At 43.1% G+C, this 21,200-nt stretch overlaps 1 protein-coding gene across 2 annotated transcripts in view; it reads left to right on the top strand.

Annotated features, from left to right (window-relative positions):
• Window positions 1-21,200, top strand: part of AK8 (adenylate kinase 8) — a 66,530-nt gene that overhangs the window by 43,287 nt on the left and 2,043 nt on the right. For both annotated transcript variants that reach the window (XM_066332818.1, XM_066332817.1), the window contains one exon: window positions 20,512-20,592. In XM_066332818.1, coding sequence (XP_066188915.1) covers window positions 20,512-20,592 — 81 coding nt within the window. The remainder of the gene's footprint in view (window positions 1-20,511; window positions 20,593-21,200) is intronic.

Raw genomic sequence — 21,200 nt, 5'->3', positions numbered from 1 at the left:
CTAAACATTGTCTCTGTCGCTGAAAATACACCAAAAATTTACAAAGTGTCAAAAATCTCAGTTGAGTGAGTTCAGACTCAGCAGAGAATCTAATGAGACCCTTTAATTCAAGATTTCTCTATTCAAGTTGGAGCCAGGTTTGTGTTGGAGCTCTCCTCAAGCCCTCCCATCACTGCCAAAGGCTCTGCTGCTGCCTGTCCTGGCATTGCCACTTCCCTGCGCCATTATTTCCTTGGGTTTGTCCTTCTGATCTGAATCCAGGGTCACTTATTTCACTTTTCAATGTTGATTAATTACATTACAAATATCCAAGTGAAGAGACAAAGCTGGGCAGAGAAGGGCTGAGCCAAAGGATTGACTTAACAATCCATCCATAATATATTTCTAATACCCATTTTTCCAAAATTAAAGTTGTTTCTTTCCCAATAGAGAAAATAAACAGCAACAGCTTCTCCAGTGCAAGCTTTCCAGCAGGGTTTTATTTGGTCTTCAAAATGATGTGGCTGTGTTCCCAATTATGTCATCTTTTTACATAATATATTTCAAGCTTCTTTTTCACCACGCTGCTGAGAACATGTATTCAAACAGTTTAGGATAATGAAGTTCCTAATTTCTAAGGAAGAACCTGTGAATATGTTGAAAAGGGAAAAAACAAAATGGGAAAAAAGATTTTTTTTTTTTCTTTTTAACTATTTAGTCTTTACATGGGGCTTTCATATTTCTGCAGCTGATCCCAATGTGGATTAGGGATAATAAACAGCCTATTAATGGAGGCCTGAACTAGGAAATGGAGTTTGAATCAGCAGCAAAATTCAATGGCTGGCGAAGGTTAATAACTCCATTACTATCAGCTCTATTTTTGAGCCGTTTGAAGAGCTGGGTGTTAGCCTTATCTTACTCCTCATTAATTGAGCTAATAGAACCCCAGTGACCCCACCATGCTGCCATTATCTGAGAGTTTACCAGACATGGACTGGAATACTTATCACTGAATATGTATTCCTCAGATTCATTTTTATATCAGAAATATTTTTGTTAAAGATCAGCTGCCTTCAAGTTCCTTTTTGCCTTTTTATTTCTTTGCTGCCTCTTGTAACAGCTACTTATTTGGAAATTACATGTAAATGACTTAATTAAGTCCCTATCAAGGAACAAGCTAAATCCCAAAATAGTTGCATCAAGGAAACATGATAGTGATTGAATTATTCTGATGTGGAAAAATCTTACAGAGCATTTTAAAAACTTTGACCTAATTTGAATGATGGATATTGTGTACTTATAATAGATATGGGTTTAGTTGATGGCATACAAAAATCTGATGAGTAGCAAAGAAGAAATGTTATATCTTATTTTCACCTCATTTTCAGACAAAAAAAAACCCAAAACCCAAACCCAACAGGAAAATGGTGTGCTAATCATGGGACTGAATCAGTGCAATAAAATTTGCCTGCACCAGAGAGACAGAGAAACTGTAGGAAAGTCCAAGTGAACTATGTAGGATTTGGATTAATTTGTAAAAGAGTAAAAATAATAGGCAGCACAATTCTCTATTTCAATCATTCCTTTTTTTTTTTTCTTTCTCAGCTCATTCTTCCAGCCATTCTGTGGCTGCTGCTTCAGTGGCTCTTGTCTTCACTAACACTAATTGGTTTGGGGTTCATTTTGCCTTTGTATTTCAGTGCTCCCGTCTCAGCTGGGCTCTTCTGCTCCATCACCAAATCAAACAGGATTTTGGTAAAAAAACCATGGGGCAGTGGGGGCTCAAGGAGCCAGACCTTGCAGGGCTCTGTGATGTGCTTGTGGAATAGAAACTTGCTGGGAAATGTGGCTTTAAGTGAGGACTCCTGGTCTGTGTTCCCACCCCAGCAGAGACATTGCCCCTCTTACTGTGCTGGGTGTGCACCCACAGCTGAGGGGCCACAGCACCCTGGCCAAAGGGGAAACTTCACAGGTTCTGTTCCCCAACCAAAATCTCAGTGTTTTCTGGGCAAAATTAGCAAATCTGCCTCTCACCTGAGACTCGTCTGCTTCACTCAGTGAGTGGGGTCAGTTTAATCCAGTTTGTGCTCCTGAAGCCTTCTCCAAGCTGCAGGACTAACTCAGTGATTGTCTCATCTCTTGATGCAAGTGTTTGGACACTTACCCTCATTAACAAGATTGTAATTAAGTCATTTACCTTTGTTTCCTGACCTGCCTTCAGTGCAAGAGGCGCCACTGGACATGGAGTAATTTGCAAAATAAATGCAGGAATCTCCCATTCCCTCAGGTGTCCCTGTGGCACGAGGGCTCTGTCCAGCTCTCCCAGGGCTTACATGTAATGCACAAACTCACCCTCATTCTTTTGTCCACACAAACCCAATGGAAGCTGCTCCTTGTTCAGTTTTCTGAGGTTTAGCCACTGGTGGGGAATCCTTATTCTCTATCCTCCTCGGATTGTGCTCTCTCTTCCCTCCTAACACTACTCTGAATAGAAGCTCTTGCTCTTAAATAATCCAATAGATAGAAAATTGGATGATTACAATAAAAAGATTATGTCACTTCTGCTGCACATTCTGCCTGACCTATATTGGTCCCATAAGAGCCTTTCTCTCCTGGGGAGAAGCATTAATATGCATCTTGAGCCAGCTATAACAAAACATCAAATGCAGTTTTAAAATCTTTCTATGGGTTTTCTGTAGGATGCTGCATTTGCTGTCACAAGCTGATTTTGCTCCAACAAGAATAGGAGGTATATTTGGCTTCAGTTGTGGGAGGCAGGGATTATTTTTAGAAGTTACCTCATCTCATACAAGCTCCTTTTGATGGCTGGAGTTTGTGTGGTGAAATCCTGGATGCAGCAATTAAGGAGTGCTCTGATCTCAGCAAGCTTCCAAAGTCTCTGGGAAGAAAAAGAAGAGAAGCTTCTACTTCTAAGTCAGTATTTTTATTTTTGTTGTTATTTTTAAGGACCCAACACCACATGCAAAATGCTTTCATTCCTTTTGCTGCTGAAAGGAGGGAGATTTTCCTGCAGTAACTATCTCTCACAAATGAGGAAACATTAGGAAACCTGAAGATTTTCTATCCTGGTTGCCGTTACTTTGGAACTGTTTCTCTTGGAAGTTGCCACCAACATCAAGGCTGCCTTTCTGAACTCAGCACCAAAATGGAGAGGGAAAATTCTGTAAAAGCAGCAGAGTCTGGGCTAATTTTGCTATCTTTGGCACTGGTAGCAAATTTTAGACAAGACAAAGCCAGTCATGTCTCAGTCCAATGACAACTTCATGATACCAGTCTCTACAAATCAGCAAAGGTTGTTCAGGGCATTCCCCTAAAACACGACTTTGCTTTAAGGAATGAAGTGAAACAGCCAAGGAAATCCAAGTGTTATCATTTAAATAATAGCCAAGTCTAACCCTGTGCTTTTCCCCTGCTCAAGTTTTTATTCACCCATTTTGGAGCATCCCCAAGAGTTCACTGAACTCTCCTTCAGGTCTCTCTGTTTGCTCTCTGTTCATCTCACCCTCCGTGGCTGACTCTGGGCTGGGGTCCAGCAGTGCTGGGGGTGCTGTGGCATTGCCTGAGCCCCTCCTGCAGCTCTTCTTGAGCCCCTCTGAACCAGCAATTCTGCTGGGATGGGTGTGTAGGAAAAGCTGTGGCTGCAGTCCTGTACCAGCAGTGCATTTCATGGTGTGCAATGCTGTTTGGTCTCACAGGGTAAAAGATGATGGGCTTTGTCAATTCTGACTATTTCCTTGTGGTCTAAAGCAGTCGTTTTCAAAATTTCACCTTAATTACCTCAGTAGTTAACACACCAATAAAAACCATATACATGCAAGGCTGCTTTTGTAGCATTTTTGTAATGAAGATGCTGGTTTTGAGATCTGACTAGAACCAGAAAAAACTTCTGAAAAATGACTGAGAGAGGAAAACTTTATAAAGATATGGCAGCATTTTTATTTGATTAACCAGTATACTTACTTTGCATTGGTGAGAGGACACGTGTAGATAAAACTGAGGAGAATTTTGCAGGTGTGAGAACTGTAAATGAAGACATTTAGTGGCTGAGGAAGCACGAGGGGAAAGGAGAGCTGGCCAGTGTTCTCCAGCATGTCCCATCATGTCAATACTTTGCTGGTTGCTTCAGTAGTGTGGTAGCTGAATTTGGCTGAATATTCTTCTGTATAAATGCAGTAAGGCCACCCTTACATCTTGGACAGGTTAAAACTGAGGTTATTAACTCCACAACAACGAAATTCAGGATTTCTGAGGTAAAAACATGGGCAGGATTGTGCCAGCTGTGCTCTGATTTAGTGATCTCATTGGATCTGGGACTAATCCCAGAGTAAGGCTTTACTCAGAGCTCGTGTGGCAAAACTGGCTCAGGCAGAAAACCCTCAGCAGAACAGGAATTATGCTGGTTTTCTTGGATTCTCCAGGCTGAAGATTTGGGAAGACAAGTGCATCAGTCTGTAGCAAATAAAATACAGTTTTGGTGATTAAAACTGACAAGTAATATTGCATATTGAATGGAGACTGGTTTGTCATTACCACGAGGATTAGAAAGTGTAATCTTCATTAAAACATCAGTGGATTTACTGCTGTTTGCCTTGGAACAAGATATTTGCTCAGAATTTTCTAGTGAGTAAATTTAGTAAGTGCAGGGCAATTTAAGAGAGGGGAGCTGAATCCTGCCATGGCTTCTTCTGCAGGAAAGATGTGGGAATGATCTCTGATGTCTGACACATGCACTGGATCCAGTTCTATGGGCTTGGATCACCTGCAGCCACACCAATGTATTAATCACTCTCACTTGAATTGGCCTCCTTTGGCTCAGGTGTAGGAGGTGACCCAGGGCTTTTATGCTTTGCAAGGATCATATTTTCTGTCCCTAAATCCATTATGTTTGCAAAATTCCATATTACAGAGTGCTGTCCTTTGAAAAACATTTTGTGAAAGATTTTTTTCTATTCCACAGAGGCTTTTAAACATTACCCTTTCCTAAGAGGTTCTGTATCTCTTAGCTCAGTAGGGCACTGCCATGCTTTGATAAAAAAATTCTTTAAAAATTGTGGTCTGTCATTCTTTTGACATGAATGCTGATTAATATCCCACTGATATTCACTGAGTGAACAATCCTGTTCTGTTGAGAGACTGACCAAAGGTCAAGGTACAGCAGGTTAGAAGAGTAATGGTTTCATTTAACCTTCTAGTAAAAGCTGCTACTTGTGTGAACATAATTTAAGCTGATTTTCAGGACAAGTCTATGGAAAAGGTTCCTCCTCACATACCTGCAGTGAAATCAAAGGATTCATATTGGCCATGAATGTGCCCCAAAGTAAAACAGACACAAAATAAAGAAATAATGCGTTTTCTCAACCCCTTGAGTCCTGTGCACTCCTCAGTTTGACTTTTTTTTTTTTTTTAAACACTGTGCAGCAAGACACTGAACTGTCAAAGCTAAGTGGTGCTGGGTATGGAGAACTTGTCATATTTTTATACAGTTTTCTTTCTCCTTTTAAACGTCCAGTTCTCTCACAGAACTCTGTCTCCAGCTGTACATTTCTAACCTCCACAAGATGCACAGGTTTAACTGGCACAGGAACAAATCCTTAGCTTCCATTCCACCAGTCAAAATATAACTTAAATGTGGAAACTGCTGCCTTTTTGGTTTTTTTGTTAGAGATATTACTGCCAGTCCATTACACTGAATCCAGGTTTTGTTCACTTTCTGTGAATAAATTGCTGATATGCATTTTGCTTTGTGATTATTAAAGAATTCAGCGTGCTCCAGTTTTGTAATTACAATCACAGAATCCTGAAAATTGAAAAAGATTTTTAAAATCATCAGGTCCAACCTTCCACCCAGCACCACCATGATGTTCACCACTAAATCACATCCTCAAGTGCCACATCCACACGGTTTTGGGCACATCCAGGGATGGTGACTCCACCACTTCCCTGGGCAGCCTGTTCCAATGCCTGACCACCTTTTCCATGAAGAATTTTTTTCCTACTATCTAAACGTCCTTTGGCTCAACTCGAGACCATTTGCTCTGTTTTTACAGCAAGCAGGCATTGCTCAGAAAAATCTTATGATCAAACACAGCCAACCCAGTGATGGCAGGAGAAATGGCTGGACATAATGACCAGGGAAAAGGAGGAATGAATTCAGTTCTTAAGGTCTTCTCTGTGGCTGCACATTTGCGTCTCAAACCTGGGAATGTTGATCAGCACAGCTTCCCAACTGCCCTGTCTGCACAAGCTTGAGAGGAGCTTCCTTGGGTTTATTAAGCATCAGGTTGTTTCACTGCTCAGGGCAGGAGAGCTCCAGCATCAGGCTGGATATTTGGGTTTAGTTCTTGTCTTGCAGAGAATTTCTCCTGAGATTCCTAAGTTTCGCCTGATGGTGTCTTGCTTCACCCCACCCCTACCTGACCCTGCTCTGGATCTCAACTGTTGTTTTACCTTGTTGATGTTTTGTCTATATTTGCTTTAACCAGATGCCCCTCTTTGCATGCAGCACTGGGACTCATCCCCTCTCTCCTATCAACAATAATTAGCCTTGTAAGACTAATGGAAGAAATCGTGTCTAATTACCCTGTTGAAGGCCCAATTATGTTATTAACATTTGTGGGCTATAAGCTAATGATGAGGAGAGCCTCTCATTTGCATAGCATTAAGTTAATTGAGCTGGAAGCTATGGGGTGGATAGCAGTGATGAGAGCAGGATTCTGTTACAGAATGGATAATGATGACCGGAGCAGGACGATTCACCTGACAGGTTTATTAATTAACAGCTATCTGATTACCTCAAAGAAATGGCAAGTGGCAGTGCTTCTGAAGGAAGCTGCAGTATTTTTTTTAATGAAAGGTGCTCTATCACTGTGGATGTTCTGGGGTGATTTATGGTAATGGCAGTGGAAGCTCTTTCCTGGAAGCCAACACAAAAACCTGTTCTGCTTTCCTCCCTGCCCTTAAAAAACATTCTGCAAAGGGCTGGTATTTGTGAATATTCCTCATTCTCACAAGGTGCACAAAGTCTGTGCTGCTGAGTTTGTGTGGTTGTCTGAACTGTGCATTTGGGAAATTCTTAATTGTTGGGTAACCTGGAAGCTTTGCCCCCGGAAGAACCGGAGGATTTGATTTTATAAAAGATGTTTTTCTTTATGGTGTTAGGCAGGATTCTGTGTTATATTAGTGGGGAAATAATATAAACATTCAGCTTTTCACATTTTCCTGTTGTGTGCAAGCTGCAAGTGGAGGTGAGTGTCCTTTCCTTCAGTTTGTTCTGAGTACAAACAGTTATGCATAGTGGCTGGGCCTTTTAAGGAACAGCAGTCTTCATTTAAAACAGTTCTAAGAAGAAAAAGCCATCTTTTTTTCTTTTTTGTTAAATGTCAGATTCTGTCTGATTAATTCCAGACACATTGTAATTCACAACAGATTCAGACAGAGTCTTGTTTGAACTAGAGTATCTTTTGGAGGAAAAATCACTCTGTTTAAAAGTTGCCTGTGCAATCAATCCAAGAGTGAATAACTTCCTATGCAGTTACTCATCATTAGAATCCCACACCTCAGTCATGAATGTATCTGAATGCCAAATGCAGTTTGCAGTCAGCAGATCTTTTATACTTTCTTCATCTACTCTGAAGAGCCCATTATTAAATCCTGTGTGCTCCAGACCTTACCTAGTGACTGAAATCCTCAGTTCATCCTCAAAATACCTTTAACCAGACATTTCTCGGGGAAAAAAGAGATCACTACAGATTTTAACCTTTCAGATAATGACTTTTTATCCACTTAAGTGGCCTGATGATTAATGTGTCAATAGTAATAGACTTGTGAGGAGCAGAGACTTATAGATAAAATGTATTCACTGTTATTTTCGTAGAATCATAAAATATCTTGAGCTGGAAGGGACCCACAAGGACCAGGGAGTCCATCTCCTGACCCTGAGCCAACAATCCCACCATGTCCCTTGTTGTCCAAATGCCCCTGGAGCTCTTGGGACTGTGCCCCACCCCCCTCCAGGGACAGAACCTTTTCCTAATTCCCACCTAAACCTCCCCTGGCACAGCTCCAGCCATTCCCAAGAATTTCTATGCAAAAGGTTTCCCTGTATTCTGCATCTGGCATTTGTTGGTCACCTCAGCTGAGGACATTGAACTGATGTTGGTAGAGAGGCCAGAATTTTAGTTTAGTTGCTACATAGAGACATTGACGAATCACTTCTGGTCAACAGGAGAACAGAAGAAAAATGAAAAAATCAGAGATGAAGGAAGTAATCTGAGGGAACAGCTCCTGATCCGAGCTGTTCAGTGGTCCTGGCTCAGGGTGGCCAGGAAGAGCAGATTCCAGGGGATTGAGGGACGATTATTCCATGTAGGTGAGCTGTTGTGGTCACCTGTGTGATGTGGAGCAAGTTAGGAGCATTTGTGGGACATTTCCTCCATTTGCTTCCAGCCTGTGCTGGTTCAGAGCCTGTGGTTGTGTAGAAATCACTGGAAGAGATTGTTCAGGACAACCAGCACAATGAATAAAAGCCTTTAAAGGAATTTAAACCCTCCATCCTCCTCGTCCTCATTAGCTTCCTGTAATCACACAGTCAGTGTGGGTAGAAATATCTTTACCATATAAATTAGATTTTCTGTAAGGTGTTCTGTGGTTCACCACAGTGCTTGGCTGTGTAAAATAGACAAACACAGATCTGATAGAGCAGGAATTATGTATTTAATTCAGAGTTCTGTATAGAGTGCTCATAAAAGCTTGATCATGACAGAGGGGCCAATAAACATTTGGGAACATAAATATTTCTGTAGGAAATGGCTTTGTGAAGCATTTAGTTGTTGAGCAATAAGAACAACAGAGAAAATCAGAATAACAGAAACCTCTAGGTACTGGTCTGATGGGTTATATATGTTGCAATGATAATAATGTTGAGGGAGAATTTTTATGGGACCAGTAGCAACAAATACATCGAGTCCTGCCAATTTACTAATGAATTCATTTTTCTTGTGCTTGTCCCACTTGCCATCCCTGCTGTTCAAAATTCAGCTTTAAACCTGAAAAGCAATAGATGGCACCTCGGGGTGCTGAGCTGCTCCTCTGAGTTGGTGTGACCTGAGTGTTTTGAGTCTTGGGCCATTCCTGGAACATCCATTATTTGTGTATTTAGGCAGCAGTCCAGCCAGACAACACAGGGACATATATTTTAGGAAAGCACACATCAAAAAGTGTTTTAAATGGCCAAATTGTAGGACAAAACATTCTGGCAACACAGCTGGTGCTCTGTCAGTCTGTGGGCTAGAAAATAATAAGAGAACCTGTAAGAAAAATAAAAGCAACCTAGGAATAGCTAATCAGGTTAGAAAGGATGTTTTGGCTGCAAGGATTTTTTAGGGCTATGCAGAAGAATTGAATAAGATTAAAAAATGTTTGTCCATCCTGTCTGACAGATGTGGCAGAAGATGGAATCGTTTGTTACTTTTTTTTTTTTCCTGTGAAAACAGCAGCAGCAATGAGCTGGCAGGCACAGTGAAATGCAGTTAGCAAAAGTAATGGGAGTTGAAAGTTTGACCTTTTGTGATGGAAATTTGATATGAAAAAAGGGTCTTTTGATAATTTCTCTATCCAATCAGATATGGGAGATGTCTTGATCCTGTTTCCTTATTTGCATGCTGACTGATCTCATTTGAAAACCCAATCATTCAGAAATATTGGGACGTCAACAGAAATGTTACAAACAAGAAGTTGTTTTATCTGAAAGGTCTGCAGGATGTCATCTCTTGTTTTTCACTCCAGTGGCCTGATCTCTTCTTCATGATTCCATGTTTTTATTGGCAGGATAAGCTGAACATATTGAAATGCAAATAGCCCTTTCCACATCGAACCGAAATATAGAAGTTTTTTTTCTGTGTGATTGATTGTATCCAGGGCACTTCAAAAGACACAAAGAAAATACTTTCTGCAGTGCCTCTGATTCCTTGACATTGCCAAGTTCTGACGTTTCCTGTTAGCAATCATTGGCACAGAGTGATTCCTGAGCCTGCTCTCACCTCGGCTTTTCTCCCATGTAATGCCCACAGTGCTGCTCCCTGTTCCTGGGACAGAGTCTGAGCTCAGTTTTTCTGCACAAACACTTTTTTTTTGTTATTAACCAGCACTCTTTGTTGCTGTCCCTGGTCCTGAACGTTAGAAATGTAATTTAATGGATTTTACCAAATTGCAGATGAATTTAATCCTACGATGGGTAGTTTAAAGCCCTCCAGGATCACCTGTAGGGTGTAGATCTGGCCCCATGATTATCTGGAAAGTCAGATTTCACAGCTGAGGCACTGGCCACTTAGATGAGTTTAGGATCAACTTTATCTCCCAGACAATTTAACCTTTCTATTTTCCAGAGCAGACAATCTGATTTCCATTTTACTCAGCCTCCCAGTGGGTTGATGACAAGTTTTTCCTGCCATGTGACTGGTGTCATTAGCCCTCATTTCGGAGCCTACCTGTTAAACTAGGCCAAAGTTCTGCATCTCTTAACTCAGAAACTGGGGACAAACTATGTAATATATATACCATCAATATATGGTAGTTCTGAACAAAGGGAATTATTTAAAGTATTTTTATTTGCATACTTTTTAACATCAGTGTCAAGCTATATGGGAAATCTTTTTTCTTTAGTACTCCAATTTTTTTCCCACCTAGACTGGCCTAAGCCTGCTAGTCTGAGTGCTGCCCTGGGAACTGGGATGTGCAGCTCCTTCTTTCTGGGGCCATTTAGGTTTGCTCTTTTTAGAAAAAAAGTAACTATTCACTGAATGTAGATCTCTTGCCTCCCTGCTGAGCACCTGCACTGGCTTGCAAAGCCACCCTGATTTCTGGTGGAGGGCTCTCCAGAGGGATTGCTTTCCAAACCCAAATCCTGGAAGGAACAGGCATGAGGAAAGAGATGAGCTAGATTATAGACTTTACAAAATAACTTATCTTGGAAGTTGATAAGCTGGTGCTTGTACAACACTTTGGAATGGAAAGCTCCAAATTCGAGAGGTCAGATTTACCACAGAGTCCCCCAGGTGGGTGGCAAAACATTTTGGAGGAGGTCTGCAGTCTTCTTCACTGAGCTAAAGAAATCCAATATTCACCCAGCTTGTTGTTTACTCAATAGATTCCAGGGTCTAACCACAAAATAGTGCCTGTGTGAGATGTTGATCTGATTGCACCTAATTTCTTCAGCGATCCCTCTGGATATGGGCTGGGGATTTCACTGCTGGAAGAATGTGTCTGTTTTGACTGGGGAGTAACTTGACTGATAGGCCCCTTCAAACCCAGAGAATCTGTTTCATCAAACCCTGTGGCCCGTCAGCTGTGGGGGAGTGCTTTGTGAAACAGCAGGAATGGCAAATTCCCCCATTCCTTGTGCAACAAACTGGAGTTGTTGGGATGAGCAGCTCGCACGACTCAGCAGCTCTCTGAATTAGACACCGAGCGTTCTCCCAGATGGGAAATCAACCTCCTTCATCTCTCGTGTGCTTTAGAATATCAAACCACCTAAGTTTAAACATGATGTGTTACTCTTGATAACCGCAGCAATCTAGCTCTTCCTTGCTGGATTTTTTAATGCAGTTTCCTCTCCACCTTCCTCATTCGCTCCTCGGTATTAGACAAACAAAAAAGCAGCTCAGCACACCAATATTTTCTCCGCGGTGAAGTCAGCATAGAATATTAGTGTCCAAAAAGTTGTAAAACAAAAGACTATCATATGTTGCAGCTTTTAATCATGTAATTGCTGAGTGACATTTAACTCTGAGGCTTTAAGTTACTCCTTTTCAGCCAGCCTTCTCCTCGTGCCCCTCTCGTCCCTCCCTCCTCCCAGAGCAACCTGCTTTTGCAGAGTAGTGCTTTAACTACACTGAAGTTTGGCTGGGCTTCTACATATTACAGCAGCAACACGAAAGCAAACAATTGAAGTATTTGAGAACAATGAAATATGTATGGCTATCTGTGACAGCCCTATAAAGCAGAGCAATTAGCCGCGTAATCCGAGAAAGCCAAAGCGCCCGGCAGCCCACGGTTCCCTATTAGTTAAATGCTTTTTGTACGTCCTCATCCCATCAAATCAACTAACACTTCCTTTAATTGGTTCATGAATTATACAGCTCGGCTGCATTATAATTTAATCACCAGTAAACATTCCTGGGGCCTGCTGTAAAGTGTATAGCGCTCATTAATTCCTTAATTTCAGCAGATGGAAGGGGAGATCGGATGAACGGTGGCAGTACAGAGCGCCTTGGGCAATGGAAGAAGGAAAAAAAGGTGGGGGGCCGTTTAGATTTTTTAAGGGCTGTCAGAAACTCAATCTGTGAGCTGTCAGCAGCCTGGACCCGCTCCCCCCCACCACCTCCCCCTGCCTTCACCCCACCTACCGCTGCAAGTGACTGACGGATTCATATGGAGCCTTGTCAAGCCGTCTTTAAACATCAAGCCAGCGGGTAAACCAAGCCCAATGTAAATTAATTCTTGTCTTACGGGCCCCCCTTTCTCTGTCCCCATGAATATTTCATGGCGGGCAGCATAAATATTAATTCTAATAGCTCTGCACAGTGGTTATTATTTCTGTTTTATGACAAATATTCATAAAATATTCAGGACCCTTTTTTAGAACATTTACACACTTGATTGTGAAATTTTCCAGCTTCCTGGGGACACAGTAAACATATTGGGGTTCTCTTGATGGACTTTTTTCTCTCTTAATTAATACTATGCCACATTAATATTTAATCAGATTTAGTTTTCCTTTCCCCAGAAGTGAACCCTATTACATTTGAGGATTTATTTGACAGTATTTAAACAGGGAATTTTTATTCCCTATTATGAAATTGGTTTCCTTTGACACATATATAAAATGACACATTATAATCCATCCTTTTATTCCTTCCCCTTGCCCCCAAATCATACACTTTTTCGGTGTCAGTCCTTTTATTTATTTTCACATACCAAATACCCTACTAACGACAAAAGTTAGTGTTCAAATGTTGGGGGTGGGGGTTAAGCATCATTTACTCTAAATTTTATTCAGTTTATTTAATAAGGAAGAAAAGTATAGGTTTTACCCTTGTTAGGAGCAGGAGGTGCTGGTGCCAAGCTGCAGACAGGCAGCAAAGGCATCAGTCCTGAGATGAGTTTGTTGGTGCTTAACCCTGGAGCTGTTGCTCTGCTCCAGATTTGCTTTGCAGAATCTCATTATTGCAGGGCAGGGTCACAGGGATCTGAGGAAACACTCCTGCATTTGGGGGAGAGGCTTCAGGTTCCTGACCTCGGGCCTCTGGGGCTGCAGAGGCTGTGGATTATCTGAGGAGGGGGTTGATTAACCTTGTGCAGGGCAGGAATGGTGCCAGGCACACTTCTCTAAAGCACTGCTGGCTGCCATCTTATTCTGTGATTCATAAAGCACCGCTGGAATGAACTCCAGGGGGAATGCAAAGATGCTGGAATAACAGCTGAGAGGAAGGAGGAGGCAAAGAATAGAAATGAGGGGAGCAATGTAAAGCAGTTCAGAATGCAGGTATTAATGCATCCAAGCCACTTATTACACACAGAAGGAGTTAATGTTGCCTCCTCTAAAGAAGCTTTAAAAATGCATCGAAGCCACTCCTACGAACACATTTTCTCCCTCTGTGTGCCTTTCACTGTGCTCTGTCATGTTTGCACAGCCCCAGGTCCTGCAGACCATGGAAGGGCTCAGGCTGCCCAAAGGCCTGGGGTTCCTTGCTGCTGTGAATCCATGGAGCTGCTTTGCTTCATTCCAGCTCCAGCCCCAGTCCATTGTTCTGTCAGGCAGGCAGCAGTGCCTGTTCCCCCTGGGTGAGCTGCTGTGGCACCCACTGGGACACCCCTCAGACAGCAGGCTGATGGGCTGGGACACAGAGGGACCCTGTCCCCTTGGCTGTCTGGGCTGGTGGAGCCCAGCTCATGCAGCTGGGAGGTGGAAAGCATCTAAGAGAGTCATAACTCTGCACTGCTGCTGAGGAGAAGGAACATCTGCAGCCATGAAGGATGTTGTTCACCTCACTCCCCTGGCCAGCAGCCACGTCCTGGGAATAGTGCCCCACTTAGCTGCCTTTTGTAGTTATTTGACAGAAATGCATCCATTTGAAAAGATCCAATGTCTGGAAATAGCTTGTCGTGCCATGAATCACTGTAAGAGCTCAATGAGCAAAACACTTGTGCTGATTAACCTGTGTTCTAGTGTTTATGCTGTGTATATTCCCTTATGGTTGAAACCTAGAGGGTGAAATTACTTCCCAAAATAGAATCAAGCATCTTTCATCAGAAGATATCCCAGAGTTTGAAAGAAATCAGTGAATAAAACCTCCCAACAGCTCCTTCCATAAATAAGAGATAAGGATCATTTTATCCATTGCAGAGACATGCAGGAGGAGTATTTAGGGTAGGGAATAAACTGATTCATGTTGAGTCAGGGGTGCAGCCTCAGCAGAGCCTTTGAGGTCTGGTTACCCATGGGCAAAACACCTGGTGAGAGCTGCACTGAGCCCTGAACAAGCCTTGGGAGAAGGTAGATGGGATCTGTGTAACCAGTTCGAATTTTTAAGAGGGGGATTGGGGATGCAGAATGTAATTGTGAAAATATAATGTGTTGGCATCCTTGTCTGGGCCATGGTGCTTGAGAAGAGGTTTAGCCAAAGTTTCAGGTTCAAGGTGTCTTTATGCCATAGGGAAGGGGATGTTCTTTAGGGGAATTGATTGATCCAAGTCAGTATCTCTGTTTGGAAAGTCAACAAAGATGAAATGGTCAGGGTTTTATCTGGAATAAGTTACTTGGACTCAGATCTGAACCTCCTCGTACCTGTCAAGTTGAACCACTATCTTGATTTGTCTTATTGTTGTGATCACTCCGTGGTGCTACCTAAGGAAAAGACCTTTTTGCAATGCTGATAATTTTTTGCACCCTGACCAAAGCTGCCATCTCGCTCCTTTCTGCTTGTGAAATCCAGAAGTTTGTACAGGTTTGTGCACTTTTAAAAACTTTTAAAAGCTAATAATGTGGTCAGTTTTAACAATGAGAGTCTTAGAGTTCACCCAAATTCAGCACAATTTATAGAGATGGTTTTATCCCTCTGCCAGTTCAGTCCATGGTGCCCCCAAGGCTTTTCCCTGCATTTGTGAGAACTCTGTGATTTACTCCCCACCAGCTTTGGCTGCTTTGTGAACCAAAGGGAGGAGCTTGTGTTTGTGCCAGGAATCACACCAGGATTGTAGCTGTGGTGGCCTTTTAGGACCTACTGCATCCTTACACTTCAACCTCAGCTCTTTCTCAGCTTTATATTTCAATTACAAAACTTGCAGCCATTGCATTGCCAGGAGAGAATCCTCCAGGAGAGTTGTTTTCCGTGGGGAATTGTGCCATAACATCAGGAACACTGTTGATATCTCCATGTGGAGTAAGATGTTCTGTGCCTCATGGAAGGCCCAGTTATTGTTTAGCCTTGAATTTGACATTTTCTATTTGTCTGCCTGGAAGAGGAGGTAACTTTGTGTCTCTTCCTCTCTATTTCTTTCATTCTCTCCTTCCTGTTCTTTTTGCTCTGATTTAGCTGAGGGTCTGTCAAAGTTCTGCCAGCAAAGTTTGCTGTAACTTTGACATCACACAGGCATCTGATCTTCACATTTATTTTTTTTTTTAAGCAGACTGATGTGGTACGTTGTAAACTGCCAGGAGCACTTGCTAATTTAGTAGTTAATGACAGTCACAGAGAGTGTTTTTCTTGCCCCTGGAGAGGTTTTAGACACAGCTGGGGTAGATTTGCCACTATCAATTATGCACAATTTTAAACAAGAATTGGCCAGCAGGGGCCTTTTTTTTTTTTTTTTTTTTTGCAGAGTGCAGAGCGTGAAGAATGGGAATATGGCAGCTGGTACCTGCCTGCGATGGGGAAGATATATAGGAGTCAAGAAAATAAGGGAAAGATTAATAGCTGACTATTTTTAAAGTTGCAGTTTCAACTCAAAAGTTTAAAAGCTGCGTTAAAAGTGGCCCAGTATTGGCTGGTGATGTATTTTTGTTTTAATTTAAGCATCCTAAATTGCTGCAAAGCTTGACCTGGCCCTGGTATAGCCATAAGTAAGTCAGTAGTCTCTACTTTTAAAAGCCAGGTAGGGACCAGGATCCTGTCTCAGATATCCTGTTGTGTTGTCTTTGTATCCTTAAATGAAACAAAATATGAATTTGATTTCATGGTATAATCTAATTTCACAGACAATAGTTCTATAAAAAGGGCTTGGCTTTGGGCTCCACTCCACCCGTGTCAATCAAGAGCAACTCCGAGCAATGGGAAATGCCAAGGATGAGAATCTGACCTAAGTAAATAGCTCAGGTCTAGAACAGCCAACATCTGGATCCATCTAGGTCAGCCTCATGAAGCAGCTGTGCTTAAATGACAGGTCCTGGCTCACAGGCAAAGCTTCAGCTCTCTGGAGATGTGAAGGCAGCTGGCAGAGCAGCAGAGCCATCCTGGAAGGGGGCTGTCCTTAGCAGGAGCATTCTTTATTCCCTAGCACAGGATTCCAGGCTTCAGGCACACAGCACCTGCTTCTCTTACACTCAACACTCAAAATGTTTCCCTTCCAGGTGTTTGAAGTCAGTGTGGTTCTATCCAGGAAAAACCACCACCAAATAAATTCTTGTGAGGACAGCACTGAGCACTGCCAGTTGTTAATAACTTGGATTAAGTGGGTTGGTTGCCATCTGGAACAAATGCAGCTCAGGATTAGTGGAATGCTGTTGTGTAGGTCACAAATCCTTCACTTATGGCGTGGTTGGGACACATTTTTCCAAAAATGCTGTCTCACCATCCAGGCTGAAATAACACCTCTGCCACCCCTGCTCTTCCCTCTCCTCCCTCCATTTGCCAGGGGAAGCATCAGGATGCCCTGGTGACCTCCAGGCTCTGAGATGACACTGTCTGAATAGTCAGAAGCCAGAAGTGGCTGGAATACTCTTCTGGAATGCCAGATGGCTGGTAGGAAAACAGCGTTATATTCCAGCTGTTAGGGCTGGAATACATTTCATCACCATCCAAAGGCAGCAAGTTCTCATTTGACTGGGTACACAGTGAAGGTGTCATCATCATTATTAATTTGTTGGAATTTAATCTCTCTAATGTATCTGGAAGCTGCACTAGATTAGATAAGTGATGTCAAGTACAGTGAGGAAGAGGCAGGATTCTGACACGTGGATGCTTTGTGCCTTTTAACATTTGTGTTCACAGTTTTATCATCTATAAAAGCTGACAGGACTGGACCTTTTCCCACATATCCCTCTCCTGGGAGATGGAACAAAGGAGAGAGGACTGAGCTGTGCTTAGGAATCACTCAATGGGAGTCAGGGGGACGTTTGTCCTCAGAGACCTCAGAGGCTGCACTGAGTTGTCCCCACAGTCTCCAGCTGGATGCCAGAGATTTTTTGGTTGCCCATAGGTGGATTCTGACCCTGTGGCACAGGAGTGAGGATTCCTGGTGTCCCCCTGCCCAGCCCTCCCCTCACCCTGCTGCTGACTGACGCCACTCCCCTCCTGCAGCTGAACTGGGAGCTGTGGCAGAGGAGCTGTGCTGGATGCTAATCCAGCAGGGTAATGTCGTGTACTTTGATATGAGGCTGTGTTTTCTCTCCTCCCTGTCTACCAATCCTGATGACATCTGTTTCATATTCCCCCTTGATAGGACTTGTGACACATTACAACCTACAAAGTCTGGCTGATTCCTAAAGTGAGCTTTACAGAGGATGCATTTATGTGAGAAATCCACGCTCCCTGTGTGAAGGGGCCAAGCTCTGCTTGGAGAGGAATCCAGTGCTTGCAGGGAGTTGTTCCAGTTACTGCTGGATCAAGGTCATGGGTTTAGCCCTCTAAGTTATGAGGATTTCCAATAGAAATCCAATAAATGTGTTACCTGGGCGGCTGGAGGGTCAGCTTTGTTACGTGATCAGAGTCACAGCAGCTTGAACAAGGGACAGAGGCCAAATGCTGCTCAGAAGTACCTTGAGGAGCTGCAGGAGATGTATCAGATAGCCAAGGCTAACACTTCCCAGCCTGCATACATGGAAATAGGCTTTACTCATGTGAGTAAACCTCCTGGGGCTGTGTAATAGACTGTGTGGGGTGTGTGTCTCCTTCCAAATGGTAATAAAGCTTTCTAATTGGAAGTATTTTAAGTCTAGACCGTAGTTCTGTCAGTGGTTTTCCCCTTCATCTCTCTTTTTTTTTTTTTTTTTTTTTCTTCTTTTTGCTTCTCTTGAAGAATTTTAAGCTGACAGCCCTGGGGAGTGTTGTTTTATCTGTGGGAGATGTGTGGAGTGGCAGGGGTAAGGCATCCCACCTTCCACGGGAAGGACCCTTGGATTGAGAGTTTGTGCTGCTGTACAGTGAATTCTGTGTGTGCTGTTACACAGTGCACATGGGGGAAGAAAAATCCACATTAGCAGGGATGTCTGCACCCTCCCACATCTTCCCCCTACACTCCTCTTTCATGGTGACACCAGCCTGGATAATAAGCAGCATCTTGTTTGGAAAAGAAGGGAGCCTCAGACAAGGCTTTCAGAGTTCATTTTGTTGGCAGCTTTTTAAGTGGAGTTTTTTAGGCTCTTGTGTTTCACCATAATACTTTTTGTGTTCCTAACTATGAATTACGACAAGCTTTCTTGATATGCCAGGTTATAATCCTTCAGTGGTTTGTTTATCTCAGGATATAATAGGAAGCCGTATCAATTATCATGACTGTATAAATGTTGTTCCTCTCTACTAGAATATTCATCTTGAGACATATCATCAGATGTTACCTGTTCTGACAATCACGTTTTTGTGCCATTGTTGGGCAACAGAAACAAAGAAAAAACAAAATGTTAAGAGTGTAAGGGATAAAAGAGTGTTGAAACTGTTGTTCTTTTCCTGTCTTTGGAATCTCCAAGATCTTGAATGTTTTATTCCTGGCTGTTATTTTGTTACCACAGTGTGAATAGAAGTCATTATCTGTAAACATTTGAAAAGAGAGATGATTTTCATAACTTTAAATCCTACAAAGGATTCTAGTAATCTGCTATGTGCATGCCAAGGTAAAGCTCAGCCTTTCATCTGGTCTGATCCCACCCAGTCAGTGTAAAATGTTCCTTTGGTGAATGTCTAAACCACGCAGTATCTCCTGTGAGAAGCAGACAAAAAATGAAAACAGGAAGCCTGGCCTTGAAGGCAGCAGCAGGAGAAGATGTGTTGTAAAGAGAAGTGTATTTACAGCCTTCAGGTTGTGCTTCGCTGGGAAAAATTATTGTCATAGGTTCAAAGAGAACCTTATTTTTTTATTTTGTTCTGAGCTAATTGTTAAATGTGATCTTTGTGCAGATGTGCTCTGGTCTCCAGTAGCTGGGGGACAAGGGATTCATGTCTGCTCACGCTCAGCAGTTTGTCAAGAATTTTCAGCTGAGGAGCTTTTGAACACAAATATAAAATTAACAGGACCAGTATAATTTACCAAAAAGACAAGGAATCAATGTGAGATGGGCACAACAGTTTATATGCAACAGTGGGATGTCCCTGGGTGAATGTGAGGCGTGTTGTTTTCTGGTTCTGCATCCTTCATCCACGTCAGGGCGTCTGTGTCATCTCTGTGAAATGGGTTGGCAACTCCTGCTCCATCCCCCAGTGAAAAGCTGTTCCTGGTGTGGGGCCCACCCCAGTGACACCGTGGGGCTGCCTCTTTCAGATGCTGAGCAACTCTCCCTCGCTCAGCCTCAATGGGAATTGCAGATTCTGATCTTCAGATGAAGCGTTCAGCATTAATATTTCCTTTTAGCAGTGTCACCAGCAAAGCTCAGCCCTGCTGAGCTGCTCCCCGTGCCCTGGCAGTGCTGAGGGAAGGGACAGGGAATTGTCAGCAGCATCATGAGGCTTGTGCTCTGTCTTACCACTCCTCCTGCTTTGAGGGATGCGGGGCAGGAGTGGGAGAGCAGAGGACTCACTCTGGGGGGAGACAAGGGCAAAAGGAGTGGAGTGAAACAGCAAGAGGAAAATCCATCTCATGGGCACTGGAGAAATGCATAATTCTGGCAGACAAGCTCTTTCTCTGTCCTTGACAGGATGAGCAGAGGTTTTTTATTTCCCTTTCGGGGCATGCCATTGTGATTCTGTTTGCTGCTTGGGTTGGGAAGTGGATCTGGAGAAGTTCAGAGGGAAGTGCTGGGCCAGACTGGGAGAGGCTCCAGCTGCAGTTCCCCCACACTGAGCTGTCAGAGCACACAGCACACACAGTCCCTGTGCCACAGAGCTGCTGCCTTGCTGAGCCTGCAGGCCAAACCAAACAGGAGGAGAAGCTGTGCAGAAATGCTGTGCTCATGTTGTGACACTGCAGGCTTGAGGGGACTATCACTGCCACCACTGCTGTTGATTTGGTGAGGATTAACTCCCGCTCTGAAGGTCACAGGAGATGTTCTCAGGATGTTAATGCACTTAACTGTTGTGTTCTCCACAGGGTGTTCTTCTTTAATCTCCCCCACGAGTCCATCATGGAGCGCCTGTCCCAGCGGAGGACTGATCCTGTCACTGGGGAGAGGTGAGCACTCCTGGCTCTTTGGGTAACATTTTCCTGACTGCCAGGGAGATGAAAGCACCAAATAGGCTTCTTAGAAATCTAAGGAGCTCAGGAATGCTCTACTCCTGCTTAGGGATTGCTTAAAAGAAAAGGTAAAACTTTCATAGCTCCTGAAGCAGCAGCCCACCTTCCTGCTGCAGCAGCTCCTCAGAACAGGGGGTTTTAAATGCTGGTGCTTGAAATCTGCAGCAGCAAATAGCTCAGGTCTAACATTTTAATGGTAACTAAATTGGTTGGTAAAATAATGCTGAGGGAAGATGTCTGAAACCTAGCCTAAATGCAGATGGTTTTCAGATATTCCTATGGGAATTCTGAAGGCTTCTCAGCAGGGGAAATGGAAAACTTGCTGCATTTTACTTCCCCAGGCTCCGTGATGGTCCTGTCTGCTGGGAGGTATTGATGTATTTCCTACTCAGTAGAGCAGACTCGTTTGAGTCACTGAATCACTATAAGGTTGGTTCATCTCACTGATTTCACATCCCCTTGTCTCACCAGTGACCTTCAGTTTTCCTGCCTTCTCCACCCTTGATTTCCAGGGGACAAGCCACAAAAAAAATTATCTTCCCAAA

The sequence above is a fragment of the Sylvia atricapilla genome, chromosome 19 (genome assembly GCF_009819655.1).
Source record: "Sylvia atricapilla isolate bSylAtr1 chromosome 19, bSylAtr1.pri, whole genome shotgun sequence".
Classification (NCBI taxonomy): Eukaryota; Metazoa; Chordata; class Aves; order Passeriformes; family Sylviidae; genus Sylvia; species Sylvia atricapilla.
The sequence above is the reverse complement of the archived record's forward strand: the minus strand, read 5'-3'. Positions and strand labels throughout refer to the sequence as shown.